We start from the raw sequence: 15,501 nt of genomic DNA on the forward strand, positions 1-15,501 counted from the left end.
CTTAAAAAAGATTGATAGAATAAATTTGTTACATGTTAGTTAACTACGACACATTAAAGAGAAATCAAATTTTAATTAATTTGTTTTTTTTTTATTGGAAAGGAAAACGCCACGAATGGCCGAATACCACCCGTTTGGCAAACGGGTCAAAGAAAGACCCAAAATGAAGATATTCAGCATGTCAGTCTCTGTTGTAGCCGAGGCGTTATCATCCGTTTTTTAGCTGAGCTCTCAGGCACACACTAGCAATATCATCAACTACCTCCTCCTCTAGGCTCTAGCCCTAAGATTTTTATAGGATAAGGCGCTTATACTAGTTGATTCGAAACACTAAAAAATAATCTTAGAAATGGCACACTCTTGCGTCTCCTCATCGGCCTCTTCCCTCAGATTCAGCTCTCTTCCCTTCTCGCCAAACCCTTCAGTTGGCTCAGCTCCTGATACCCACAAGCTCGCTTTCGCCTTCCACCCTCTCCGTTCCAGGTTAATCCTCCTCCCTTTTTTATTACTGATTTATCTGTAACGTATTTTTTTTTTGGGTCTTGAAAATTTAGCAATATTAAAGAAAATTAGGACTAGGATGTTTGCTGATTACTCGATGGTTTTACTGTTATTATCATTATTCTTGGATTCACTGAAGAGTAATAAATAAATACAAAATTGAAGCTTTTTTCATTTTGTTAAAGAAAGTTATTTTCTTTTTTAAAATCTGTAAGGAACCAGAGGGTTTCAGTGTCGGATTTAAGCTCTACTAGAAAATCCTCTTTTGAGCACTGATAATTGCTATCATTAGACAAGGATGCTAGAAGATTTTTACGTGTTTTTTTTTTTAATTTTTCATCTTTGCCATAGATAGTCGAGAAATTCAAGTGTCCTCGTTGTCTACTTGTATTGCAGGAAATTGAGAAAGTTAGTCAGTGATAGGAAGACTATCCAGACATCTTCACCGAAGGCTGTTTACTCTGGCGAGTTTTGGGCGCCTGAGAGAAGTTCGCGACAGGGGATTTGGTCTATAAGGTAGGCAGGGTTTATTAGAGACTTTACACCTTTTAACTTGCTGTTTTCATTTTGCTTGATGTGCTAATAAATGGAGAAAAAAAATGTGGAACTGGTTTTCTAGGGATGATGTGCAAATCCCATCTTCACCCTACTTCCCTGCCTATGCTAATGGAGCTCAAGCTCAAGGACCACCACCGATGGTGCATGAACGGTTCCAGAGTGTTATCAGTCAACTTTTTCAACATGTAAGTGAATAGGTTAAACATCTTCCTGTGCTTGCTTATCATCTAACATTGAATGCTTGGTTGCTTTTATATAATGTTTGATTTTGTTGTTTGAATTCCTAGAGAATTATACGCTGTGGTGGAGCTGTTGATGATGATATGGCAAACATTATTGTTGCTCAACTTCTCTATCTCGATGCTGTTGATCCCAACAAGGTGAGTTTGGTGACTTTTCATTGTGACCGGCTTGTTTCTTATCTCTATCATTGTCAACTTCATTTCAATTTCCATCTGCTTCTGAACCTCCAACAGCATTAAAGTTTATGATCTTTTCTCGCCATTGTTAACTGAATTTTTCAAGCTATATAACTACAACACATGCACGTGCACGAACACAACCACGGGAATCTGTTTTAACACTGTCCTTTTATCTGAAGAAATAGGGAAGCAGTTTACTAATTAGGGCTTGCCTTTTCTTCCAAGCAGGATATTGTTATGTATGTGAATTCTCCTGGAGGATCAGTTACAGCTGGTAATTCCTTTTTAGATTGAAGTCTTCTTTTATTTGTTACCTTTTTCCCAGTTACCTGGGCGTTTGAAGGGGTGTTGTTTTTACTTTTTTGGACTCTCTCTCACATGTTCTCTTCTGTACTTTTTCTTAGGCATGGCAATATTTGACACAATGAGGCATATCCGACCTGATGTCTCCACTGTCTGTGTTGGACTGGCAGCTAGGTACAAGATTTACTATTTTCCTATCTTCTTTCTTGTCATTTATACCTTAACAGCTAAATGAATCACTGGTTTTTGCTACATTTTTCCCACTACTTGTGCCTTCGTTGCGTGATGAATCAATATAGACTGATTTATTGCTTCTTTTATTCATCATTTGTTTGCAGAAATAGTTGTTTTAAAGGAATGTAAGTGAATTATTAACAGTAGCTTTTCTGTCATAGATTGGATTCAACTACTCTAACCTTGCTGTCCCATGAGTGAAGCAGCATTGGTTTTGGAACTTCTATGGATACTATGTGATGTAGATTGTTGGTCTTGTTTAAGTGTAAGTGTAGTGTTTATTGATGACTAGAGAATTATATGGGTACCTTCTCAGTAGATGCATGGGTACCATTGGAATAACTTAAATAATTTGGTCTCAAAATCTTGAGCTAATGGCAGTTGATCAACATTGATGTTCTTATGATAGATCCTTGGGAACAATAATTACTTGGTGAGGTCAACTCATCATTAGACCACACTTAAAGGACTGTGAGACTCACTCTCTTATTAGTGTGGGGTAATGGTAAGCCATGCTCACCCAATGATTTTTCCTTGATAACACAGTTGAGCTAGATGCTTCACTGTCAATGATGCATAAAATGAAATTTGTGTAGGATCTGAGAAACTGCCTTTTCGTGGACAAGAATCAAAGTCAATACTTCTTGAGGTCTAATAATTATTTGTGCTATTGCTTGTCTGTGCAATTTGGTCTGGTATCCTGTCTATTATGCGCTGTGTGTGGCTGCTTGCATTTGCCTTTTGGATGATTATCATGTATATCCCTGGAGCTAGAGTGCGTGCATCCTTAGCAGGGATTCTATGATGGATATGCAACTTCCCAGCATATATGAAGTCTTTGCCTGTGAATTCTATGTTGTATTTTTTTTCCCAGTTAAGGACTACCGATAGTTGTCAAAACTACTGCCACACTTCATCTTCCAGGCTGAGGATTTAGTATACTAAACACTGCACTTGCTCCTTTTCCTATCACTTCTTATGAATAGAGTGCTTATAGAACCACTAACATTCTGTATTAAGTGTAAAAAATATATTTTAAGATTTATTGCTGCTAAAATAGTGGGAAAAGGGAAAATAATTTTCCTTTAAGAATACCATTTAATTTTCACTTGGCATTCTTTAACATTTTCCATTACTAAAAATATGTCTTCTGTTCTCTTTATTTTGCTTAAACAGTATGGGGGCTTTTCTGCTTAGTGCTGGGACCAAAGGTAAAATGCCCATTACTTGTTGATTTAAAGTTCGAATCTGTGGTTGCTGCTTCAAAATTTACTGAAGATGTTTCTCTTTTCCTATGTGACTGAAGGAAAAAGGTACAGCTTGCCGAATTCAAGGATAATGATCCATCAGCCTCTTGGTGGAGCTCAAGGTGGGCAATCTGACATAGATATCCAGGTATGCATCCTTTTTCTCCCAGACTTATATTTGCTTGTGATTTGTGAAGCTTTTTTAACAGGTATATCCTAGTGCTTCTGATTTATAGCCATTCCTATTTCCTGACACGAACTAGGTCTTGATCTGAAATGACTTCCTTGTTGTGTTATGGGAGACCTATTGGTTCCCGGCACACTTTCTCATATCTTAAATCGGCATAATTTTCAGGCAAACGAAATGTTGCATCACAAGGCAAACCTAAATGGGTATCTAGCCTACCACACCGGTCAAAGTCTTGAGAAGATCAACCAGGATACAGATCGTGATTACTTCATGAGTGCTAAAGAAGCCAAGGACTATGGGCTCATTGACGGTGTTATCTTGAATCCTCTCAAGGCCCTCCAGCCTCTTGCAGCTGCAGCAGATCAACAATGACACGTCTAGCGTGTAAAATTCTCGGTTGTTGTTGCTTTAAATTGTAGAGTTGAATGAGAATGATCAAAGAAGACCCTGAGTTTGTTTTGATGATCAAGAATATTGATATCTGTGCTCCAGGGAATTATAGAACATGCTTTGCTGGTAGTTCAGGCAGAGCCTTTTCTCCACACTGCCCTTCTCTCTCATAAACTGTTTCTTTTTGGGCGAGTTTTCAAACTAAATCCTGAGAAAGAGATTGAACAAACCCAACAAACGCTTCCAGTTAACTATTTAAATATATAGAAGTTTTCCAGATAGTCCTTGAATGGTCAAACATTTTCAGTCTGTTACTATGTTTACAGTTCCAATGTTTCCCTTGCGTTACATGAGGTTGGGTTTGGAATAACATATAGGGCACAAGGGATATGCATTGGACAAAAAATATTATGTTTGGTTTCGAGACTTTTTTTTCTCTGTTTTCAGGAGAAAAAAATAGTAATTTTTTTGTGCTTTTTTTATGTTTTGTTTGTTTTTATATTTTAAAAGTGTTTTTAAAAAAATTATTTTTTTTTTTTTTTACTTTAAATTTGTTTTTTAATGTTTTTAGATAATTTTAATGAGCTGATATTAAAAATATATTTTTAAAAAAAAAATATTATCTTAATATATTTTTAAATGAAAAGTATTTTCAAATAATTTTTAGAGGATAAGTCTAAACGAGACAACAACAAAAGAAAATAATTTATTAAAGAAAAAGATAATTTATTAAATAGATAGCTGTGCTGGAGGCCGGGTTAAGTTTTCTTTTTAATGTAAAATAAATGACTAGGTAATTATAGTGTCTTTAAAGGGATATGAAAAAAAATTAGGATTCATGTCATTGATTTTAATAGTAATGTTTTTTAAAAAACAAGAAAAATCTGGGATTCATGCCATTAATTTTAATAATTTTAATAAACTTGATTAATTTAATAATATAATTTATATAAATTTTTTTTTCCTTCAATTTTTTTTCTATAATATTAAATGATAGTAATCGGTAAAAATATTGACTAAATAGATTTTTTTATGTTTGCATGCATACATAAAGGTCATTTTCTATAATTGTTTTTGTTACCTGCAATCAATTAATGTGCTAGTGCCTTACAAAAATATGTAGTTGAGTGTTAAAAGAGAAGTATACCAGTTATAAATATTGGCACACTACATGCTTCAGATTAGTTTTATTCGTATTACAAACACAATAATGTATTGATTCCATTAATTTTTAAGTTTACACATCTCGCAGCATAGTATTGGTGGAATTAGACGCCTCTGACAGCCGAGTATTTATTTTATTTTATTTTTTAATATTAAATTTATTTTAGAATTTATATTATGCTTTTATTTCGAATGGTTTAGGTCATCGATTTAATGGATTTACTCGGTTTTACATGTTTTTTTTTTCTATTTATTGATTGATTTTTTTTTATTTGATTCTCAATATTAGTTTTGTTGGGAGCTTGACTTGTAATTTTCTTTGATTTTTTTTTTATTAAGTTATTTTGGGTTTATGATGCAGGTGATGGTTTTGACATGTTAATTTAAGTTAATATAAGTTTTTTTATTTTTTATTTTTTATTTTATATTTTATTATTCGACATGCGATTCTCTGCTTCATGATTTTTCTTTTTGCAAGCATTTTTTTTTATATACAAATCATCATAATCAATTTTATTTTAAGTTGGCATGTTTATTGTCATTTTCTTTTGGGGACATTACAATTAAATAAAACTAGCTTATTACAGCTAGACGGTTCTATAATTTGTATCATTGATTTTTCTCACTTCTTTAAAATACACTAATAGTGTCTAAAATTCTTTTTTATATTAATTTTTTTTTTTTTAAATCAGCCCGCAGCATATTACGACACCAATTCTAGTCATTTCATTGTTGAATTTAGAAAAATATATGCATTTGAATTTCAAGATAAAAAAAAAAAACTTTAAAATTGAATATTGTATTTAGTTTTTTCGTTGAAAAATGATTTTTTATGTTAGATTTGTGTTAACAAGGGTAAGATTTGAAAATGGGGATTTTATATTTTGCAACCATCCCTTGCTGGAATTCCACTCTTGCTTGGGCAAGGTTGAAGAAGTCATTGAATGACACGTCATTTGCAAGAACAACGCTTCATCCATGTCTGCATGGTTGGACTTGGAGTAAGGCCCAGACAAGCTTGGGGTCACCTCCAAGCCCAGATTGTTTTCTTCTTCTTCTTTTTCGTAAGATTTTTCTCTGGTTTTTTTTTTTAACATTTTCCTGCATTGAATTCATAAATTTTAATTTTAATACTTATATATGCTAGAAAATGTACAATAAAATTTTTTTTTTTTCTACCAATCTATTTTTATATCATTTTACGTGTATAAAATTTATTACATGTCATTCTTTTAATTCAAGATTTGATATTATTTTAAGGTAAATGACATATTTTTATTGAAAATAATTATAATATAAAATATGCATTTATTAACATAAAAAATAAATTTCCTATAATTTTGAATTTAATGCAAGTAAGACAATGTACTGATGAATCTATACTTGTTGTACTCGAAACTGCAGTTTTTTTTTCCGAGTAAAAAAAAATAAAACCATTTAAAAGTATTTAATAAATAACATGTATAACAAAGATATATGAGGGCAAAATAGATATTTTTTTTTTGTATTTTATTTCGACTCGCCCTAGTACTAAACAAAGACAGAAACAAAAAAAAGTCCATATATCGTACCTTATAAAAAATACAAACTAATCTCGTCTAAAACATCTTGTCTCGTCTAAGTTGTTATATCTCTCTTTAATCTTGTATACCATTCCACACCGAACCTGTAAAAAACATAGGGGAAATACAATGATAATTGTGTATGTACACTTGCCTCAAATACAAGGACAGTCTCTTAATAATTTTCCTGGTCAATTATTGTGGTACAATCTTGAGATATATTCAGGGATGACAATGGGTATGAACGATTTTCTTTATATATATATATATATGTGTGTGTGTGTGTGTGTGTGTGTGTGTGTGTGTTTGAAGTGTATATATATTAAATGATAAATATTATTTATATTTATATATTTTATATCAATAATAAAACATATATATATCATATTGTATTAAAAAATATAAATATATATTTCAAGTTAAGTTTAAACATATTTCAGATCGGGTTTCATACTTTCTAAAATATATTTAGATATTAATCTTAAAAATATAGCTTAATTGATCAGATCTTAGATTTATTTTATATAAATTACTAGTTTTTAGGTATTATAAATCTTAAAATTATTAAAAATTTATATAATTATTAAATTCATCAGCTCGAGATATTAATAAAAATATATATAGCCTGCACACTTACTGTTTAAAAAAATCAAGAAAGGTGATTAAATTGACATGAGATATTTGACAAGTTGAGGCGTTTTTGAGGCTGACGCCAATCCTTTCCCCAACAAAAGAAAAGTATCCGTTGAATTCGCCTTGTCTACAGCAGAATCTGCAACTGCTAACACACTCGAAGACAGAGAGCAAAGCACCATTATATTTGGACAAGGGCGATGCTCGCATTCCCCCATCAAAGCTGCACAACAAGGCACTTCCAAAAAGGCCAAACATCTCTCCCACCATATCACCCACTCACCAAAAAGTAACCCCGAGAGAGAGAGAGAGAGAGAGAGAGACTTATCTCTTAAGATATCTTTAAGCACTCACTCGTGAACCTCGTGCCTCGTTTAAATTTTAAATACAAAAACACACACTCAACAACCAAACACAGGAGGCCGGCCCCCCCTCTCTCCTCCGTCACTGTGAAAGATGTGGGTTCCTCGTCTGTCAAGAGCATTTAGTCTGAATCTCAAGAAACCTAATTATAAAAGATGATATATTACTCCACTACCTTCTGTGTTAGTGTGCAACTTTATTACTACTTTACTCACTTGGAAGAAAAACTACACAAGTAACAACTACCACTAGAAGTGCCCTCTATCATACATGGACATTTTTAACTACATTTTTCAAGGCAGGAAGCCCCAAAAGGCGAAAAAATATATATAAAATAACTAGAATCAAGAAGGGACAACAGGAATCCTTTCATCGAAAAAATTGCCCCTCGCGAAGCTAGTGAAAGATGAAGATGTGGGGAGCTCTTCTAGGTCATCAAAGAAGTCATTGTTCTCTTCTGATTTGGGTGCTGAAAATGTCATCAGTCTGGAGCAACAGATGGGCTCTTCGTCGAAGACAATACCCAAGGTGTCATGACTTCTCTGCGAGTTCTCAGTGAAAGGGTAGTCTTGGCTAATCATGATATCTTGAGGAATTCTTATTGGGGATTCTAAGTAGTGGAAATTGTGACCTTCAGTGACATCTTCATCAGTGCTTGGCATGATGGGATGATCGTGCCTTTCTCCTGTTTCTTCTTCTGGTCTCTCTTGTTTGGGAGTTATGGGATGATCTTCAAGATCAGTCGGTGGGGTTTCGAGATCTCTTGGTTGTGGGTTCACGTTAGAGTCATGGAGATCAGGACCTGGATGGTTGTGATTTGAGGTGTAAGTAACGATGAGTACCGAAGCATCTGTCCTGCATCTTTCAACTTGTTTCTTGGCTGAACAGCCCTTTGATGTACTGCACCTGTAATAGCCCCTGCATGCAGAGAGAAGCATGAAAACCAGTGACAAGTACTCTTGCTTTGTGTAGGAAAAACCATCATGGAGAAACAATGATGGACAAAAGTAGTCTTTGAAACATTTTGGCAAAATCCAAAGTTTAGAGAGAAGATTAACACTTTTTAACTCTAAAATGTGAGCTGCTAAATTAACATTAGCAAAAAGCATGAGTTGCGTTGATTGATATACTGTAATTAAGAAGAAAAAAACACATATTAGACCATTAAGATACATATAGTGAAGAGAGAGGAGACTTGATCCAAAAATTAATGAGAGAAGATGGTAAACCTTGGATAAGGAGATCCTTTAATGGGTTTTTGCCCATATTTCCTCCAAGACCAGAAATCAGAAGGTGGTCCTTCGTTCTTTAATTTCCGAGCATTTTCTCCAATCCTCACTCTAACAACAACCTTCTCAACCATCTTCCTACAAAGCAAGCACAATATTCTCAAATAAATCAGGGGTATAAAGTATAGAATAAGCCCTGGGAAGAAACATGCATCAGAATCAACTAGCTTTTCAAAATGAAATTATACTTGACGAGAACATAAAAGAAAACAAAAGCAAGAAAGAAGAGCACCAACCCACCTTCTTTTAGATGTCTGAGTTTCTGGGGTGAGTTCGGAAACATTAGAGTCCGATTTTCTAGAGGGAGAACTATCCATGACACGCTTTTTGCTGCTATGCCGCTTCTTACTAACTTATGCCCGAAAATGCTTTGAAGAAACACAGAATTGCTCTGAATATCAACTAGGGGAAGTCGGTGAGAGAGGGAAGAAGAGGATTGGGATCATACTCGAATCAAATTGATTAAGAGAGAGAAAAGGGAAAGGAGAGAAGGAAGTTAGGCAATAGATGACAGGAACCTCAATTTGCTTTCTCTCATTTTTCTTTTCACACATTTATAATATATTAAAGCAATGAACAACCATGTATATATCAGCACCATCCCCACCTTGCTATAAAATAAACCCACCCACACAGGTGCACATAAATGTCAAGATATTTGTTTCACATGGGAAAAACATGATGGCCCCATCCCTCCCTCCACTTGATTGGCTGAAAGAAGGGCGAGACCAGCTCTATGTCCATGCACATTTTGGATTTGCCATGTAAGAAATAATCCTTCTTCTTCTTCTTCTTCTTCTTCTTCCTCTTCTTCTTCTATTGTGGGTGCAGACACATTCGGGAGCATGCCAAGCATAAAAAGATGCAATGCACATGGTTACTACTGGATTTGGTGAGGTGACAATGTCACTGCGCATATTAGCAACCTTCCTGGGATGAACCATAAAATGTAGCAGGACAAGTTTAATTAAGAGAGGTTTTCCTAATTTTGCCCAAGCAGGGCTGCCCTATGCCCACTTTCTGATAACCTACGAGATGAGGTGAAGGGCAAACTTAATGGAGATAGATAGGTAGGTAGAACTGAGCTGCAAAAGATGTTGTTAAGGATAAAATCTATTTTTAGATAAAATCACTTTATTTTTATTTTAAATTTATTTTTTTAAATATTTTTACATCTTTTGATCTATAGTATTTTTGAATTATTTCAATATATTAACATTAAAAATAAATTTTTAAAATAAAAAGTTATTATTTAATATATAAAAAAAACATTTTCAAAAACTAATTTACCATATTCTCAAGGATTCTTTAAATTAATTTATGGTAATATAAAAAAAATATAAATCAACTAATCAGATTTTAAATTTATTTTTCAGGATTATAAGCTTGGGTCATAGAAATCTCAAAATGAATAAATTCTTATATAATTATTAATTTTTAAACGTATTCATACACCTGATCAAAAACCAATATTATCCTATAAATAAAAATAGCTGCCGGCTGCAGGACATGACACTCTCCTACCCCTGTGGGCCGGGAACTGAGAAGCTAGTTCAGATAAAAGCAAGCACAAGCGGTCTGTCATTAAAAATTGTTCTGATTTCACTGGGTGGCGCTGATGCAGAAACTTTAACCACTTAGATAAGGATAACGACGTAATGAATGTTTTGTTCCTTTTCTTTGTTTTTTTTTTTCTCTCGCTAATAAAATAAAAATTATGAAGTTGAAGCATCATGCACCGCACCGGCTGCCGGCTGCTGGCCGGCCGGCCGCCAGTTAACTAGCCAATCCATGGATCAAAAGATCTAAAAATAAGATAAAAAGGAGCAGCACTTTTGAGGTCAGGTGGACACACAGGACGATCTGAAAAGCAACAAGAAAACAAAGAGAACATCTCTAATTTGTGGTAGAATCACATTTTAACTATAAAATTTGTCTTAAGACTTGAAGAGTACTGGGCTTCGAAGACACCACTTCGAGTCGTACGGTCTGCTTGATTATCTATTAAATACAGCCATGATGTGGAATCACTCTCATTTGACGTGTTAGTATCTCGGCTAAATTGATCCAAAAAATAACAAATCTATTAAATTAAAAAAAAATCTCAAAAGGACATAAAAAAGGTAATATTTTAGAGTTTTCCGAATGCATTGTGAATTGTTTTTGAAAGCTTCTCTCTCTTCAATTTTAGCTAAAAAAGAGTCTTCAAAAAGAAAAGAAAACAACCTTTTAAATTTGTGTGCTCTCTCCTACAAATTAAATAAATAAAAAAACGGCCAAGAATAGAAAATCCCCCCCCCAAAAAAAATTAAAAATATATAATATATTACCTTGATGTAATTGTATTAGCAACAATGGTGCTACAGGGGTGGGTGCCTAGGAAATAATAATAGTTATTTTTTAAAATATTTTTTGTTTGAAAATTATTATTAAAATCAGTACAAAAACAATTATAAAATATTAATTTTAAATAAAAAAAAAAGCATGAAACACAAATTGCAATACAATTTTATACAACATTTATAAAAACCTTCAATGACTCTTAAAAAATAAATGGATACATTTGCTTGGCAGTTAAAGAGATTTCTTCTATTCTTTAACTTTTTTTATCATTTAAAAAATTTAGCTTTAATTGACACACATGTAATACTTTTATTATTGGAAAAAAAAACTACATCTAAAAGAAACATCTCAAGCAAAGTGTCATTTAGCCAAATACGATGAGAAACAAACAAAGGAGCGCGAAATTAGTTAAGACAAGGAGTGATAATCAGATTGCTGTCATTCGACCAGAACATGATAATTCCATTGCAGTTCAGAAATCCGCACCATGAGAGGGAAATAATTTTGAAAGCAACCTCGAGACATTTGTGGAATTGATGTTATCAAGGAAGACATGGAAAGTGATTGATCTTTTAAATTTTGAGCCAAGTGTTCTTCTGGTTGGTTAGGACTCTAAATTATTTTACATGGAACAAGTAGTTTGAGGTTGGTGCCCTTTATTCTTGCCCAACCTTACTAGTAATTTTAATGCAGTTTATCTTCTTGAATAAAAATGATTATTATCTTAGTCTAATAATTTGATACAGAGATCAACTTGAAACAAGGCTCGAGTTACAAATTAAAAAGGTTGACTTGGGTTGACCCAGAATAATTTAAGAATAACAATTGTTATTATTATAATTTTAAAATCCAACTCGATAGTCAATCAAGGCAAGACCCAAGTCACAAGCTAAGAGGGTTAGCATGGGTTAACCTGATTCAACGTATGGATAAAAATAATTATTATCATAATTTTAAAACTCGACTCGAGAGTTGACCATAGACAAGGTTTATGTCACTGGTCGAGGGGGTCAAACCGTCAAGTCAATTCTGGTTTTATAACTAGGGTTATTATAATATTATTAATCTCAACATACAATATAAACTAAAGCATAGAAAAAATATAATTATTTTTTAAAATATGTAAGTTTGACAATAACATACATTAAAGGTAAAATATATTTATTTTATTTTATTTTATCTTGTTCACAATAACAAAATAGGATATAAAGACAATCATTTTATTTTATAAATCACTACCAAATATAATTTTATCTCTATCTTTTTTTCTACCTGTCCTTTTATCTTTACTATCATTGTCTCTTGTATAAAAAAAATCTATTTTACTCTTAATATGTATTATTATCAAAATTGTGTTTGGTAGTAGTGTAAAAGATACAATAATTGTCTTTGTATTTTGTTTGGTTGATAGCAGACAAAACATAATATATATATATATATATATATATATATATATAATCTCGTTCTGGTTGGCATTCCATTTTTTCAATTAGAAAAAAAATATATAGATTTTTTTATTTAAAAAAAAAACACTATTTGGCAAGAATAGAAACAGTCAGAACGAAACCAGAACGTTCCGGTTAGAATTTGGCTGAAATTTTTAAAATAGGCTAAGATTCTAAGTGGGATGAGATTGTTTATGTTTTTTGAACTGAAATGAGATATACCGACCACTCTGACCATAATGGAACTAAATGGAATTGATAACCTTGCTTGCTTAATACATATAAAAACGAATATATTTACTTTAACTTATATTGAGTGTTGAAATTGTAATAATATAATAACCCTAGTTATGAAACTTAGATCGGCTTAGGGGTTGACTTGAGATCCGGGACCTAAATGACCTGAGTTTAAGAAAAAATAGAGAAAAGATTAATCTCATCTGATCGATCCGATAAAAATCAGGCTAACCTTGAATTAAACTTGAGTAAAAAGCCCGTTGACTTTTTTATTGATTTTTTTTTTGTCAAAACAACTTAATCCTTTTAAATATTGTATCTGAATAATTGGTTGGATAATTTTGAAATTTATTTTATTTTATTTATATTTATTAGTGATAGAAAATAATAAATATTGTATCTGAATATATGTTCTTTTCATACCTCTTGCTGTGAAAATAAATAAATTCATTTCAAAATTATCCAGTAGTATTTATTTTTATATCTTTATGTTTATGTTTTTTTTTTTCAACTAAAAATATTTGTTCTTTTATTGTTTCATCTTTTTTATCCCAAAAAGTAATAAAACATTATTTAAACAAGTGAAAATCAACATGCCCCAACTATATTCAACAGTAAATATATATTAAGATTTTTTTTTTTTGGTAACTATGAGGGTCCGGATTAGTTTACGGGCTCCTCAACTAATTTTTTAAAATTTTAAAATTAATAATTAAAATAAATCTATATTAATTTTAAAGTTTGTAACACTTAAAATAGTAATATTTGAGAAGCATCCGGAAGCTTGAGGAACTAACTCCTTTATAATTAAATATATATCAGGAAATTGATTGGAAGACTGGTGGCAGACGTCATGGAGACAAGTACGTTAAGGGAACTGGTCAAAACCTGCCAAGTTCATCACACGATATATTTTGTAAGAAATTATAGGGCATCAATTACTAATACAATAATGAAATATTCTACTAACTCCAACTAAATACATATCAGGAAATATAAATAAATAAAAACCCATAGAAAATTAACAACGTCGATATACTCCTCCACTCAAAATATTAAGAATGATTGGCACAGGTTCTCTCTAATTGTCTATCTAATCCGTTGACTTCACTAATAGATAATGCAGTTAATATAATGGGTTAATGCATGCCTCCATAAAAGAGAGGACAAAATGATCTGGAACTTTTCTTTTGAAACACAACGTTTTAGATAATTTCTCTGTTTTTTAATATTTGCCGGTGCATAACACAAAGTTTTTAAGTAGTATTTATTGCAGCTAGTTTAATATTAGAGAGAGACGAGGAATTTTGAATATAAGTTGGCTAACTTCCTCTGTTCAGTTTAGAAGGTTGATAAATATTTGTACTATATATGCTAAAAAACTTTGGTTGCAACGTAAATAAATAATGAGGGAGGTGGCTACTTTTTCCCCGCATTTTATCCCTCTTTTTTTCGCATTTCTCCTTTCCTTTTCTTTTTCTTTTTGTCATTTTTTTTTAGTTCTATTCTTTAATATTTGCTTGATTTTAAATTTATCTTCATAAATTATTTTAGTTTGATTTTTATAAAATTATCCCAATATAAAATAAACATTTTAACATTTTAGTTGTCTAGGATACCTTTAGACCCCTTAATTAACTAGATCATGTTAAAACAACTCTCACATGATTTAATTTTATACCCGGACTAGGTAAGGAGTTGGGTTAGAAGATTTTAAGAATGACCTGTTGGGCTAGGTTTAATAATAATGTCAAATAGTTTTTTTTTACTTAAATTTTTTTCATTTTATTTTTATTTATTTAAGCCACAACATAACACTATCTTGAAAACTAGTTCCTATTAAGTCAATTAGGGTCGATAACCTATAATGATACAGAACATAATATTATAAAAGAAACTAAGCGGTATAATATTTTCTCTATATAAATTCTTATTGTGCTCTCTATCATATTTCACTTTGACTTGGAGCAGCAAATTTTTTTATTTTGATCACCTATAATTTTTATTGATATCAATTCTGACCACAAAAATAATCGATATTGGTTTTAACAAGTTTTATTTGGTAAGAAAAGTTCCACTTAGGTGTCAACAAATTATCGCTGAATTATGAGCTCGAAAAGATTTTGATTTTAAGTTGATTTCAAGATTTTTTATGCTTTTTTAAGAACACTAATGAGTTTATAAAGGTATTTTGGGTCAAAATTTGAGTTTATAGGTCAAAAAAACCATAAGGCTCTATTTTTAGGTCCTTATAATAGCTGGATTCTAGGCTATTGCAAATGACGTGTCACCAAACTTGTTTTTTTAAAAAAATTTAGGGCCACTCCATTAGCTTTTTAAAGAATTAAGGACCTCCACGTGGGCGTTTTTCAAATGAGCAAGAAATGTTAGCCCCTTTCTTTCTTTCTTTTTTTCTTTTTGATTTTACATTTCTTTTTGATAGTTTTTTAATTTATGTTTCTATTAATATCATTCTATATATTTTTTATTTTTCTTATTTAGAATTTTTAAAATAGTAGCTGTTTTTTTAATTATTTTGTATATATTTGATTTTTGAAAAGATTATTTTAAGTCATTTATAATTTTTTTAATGTTTTATATAGATAAACATTATTTTTAA

At 31.8% G+C, this 15,501-nt stretch overlaps 2 protein-coding genes across 3 annotated transcripts; one reads left to right on the forward strand and one right to left on the reverse strand.

Moving 5' to 3' along the window:
* The first annotated feature begins 181 nt into the window (after nt 1-181).
* Nucleotides 182-4,126, forward strand: LOC118041069 (ATP-dependent Clp protease proteolytic subunit 5, chloroplastic). Its single transcript, XM_035048178.2, has 9 exons — nt 182-483; nt 898-1,017; nt 1,121-1,244; nt 1,347-1,439; nt 1,710-1,755; nt 1,886-1,958; nt 3,195-3,229; nt 3,325-3,413; nt 3,621-4,126. Exons 1-9 carry the CDS (start codon nt 350-352, stop codon nt 3,825-3,827), a joined length of 921 nt encoding a protein of 306 aa, XP_034904069.1. The 5' UTR covers nt 182-349; the 3' UTR covers nt 3,828-4,126.
* A 3,669-nt stretch (nt 4,127-7,795) lies between these two features.
* Nucleotides 7,796-9,611, reverse strand: LOC118041068 (uncharacterized). Of its 2 annotated transcripts, none has more exons than XM_035048177.2 (3): nt 9,097-9,611; nt 8,797-8,930; nt 7,796-8,485 (listed from the first exon to the last, which is right to left on the reverse strand). In XM_035048177.2, the coding sequence occupies exons 2-3, from the start codon at nt 8,928-8,930 to the stop codon at nt 7,912-7,914; spliced, it is 708 nt and encodes a 235-aa protein (XP_034904068.1). In that variant the 5' UTR covers nt 9,097-9,611; the 3' UTR covers nt 7,796-7,911. The 2 variants fall into 2 exon arrangements, with proteins under 2 accessions (XP_034904068.1, XP_034904067.1); XM_035048176.2 differs by having other exon boundaries at nt 8,797-8,934; nt 9,097-9,610.
* Between the last annotated feature and the right edge of the window lie 5,890 nt (nt 9,612-15,501).

Source organism: Populus alba, chromosome 14 (genome assembly GCF_005239225.2).
Source record: "Populus alba chromosome 14, ASM523922v2, whole genome shotgun sequence".
Classification (NCBI taxonomy): domain Eukaryota; kingdom Viridiplantae; phylum Streptophyta; class Magnoliopsida; order Malpighiales; family Salicaceae; genus Populus; species Populus alba.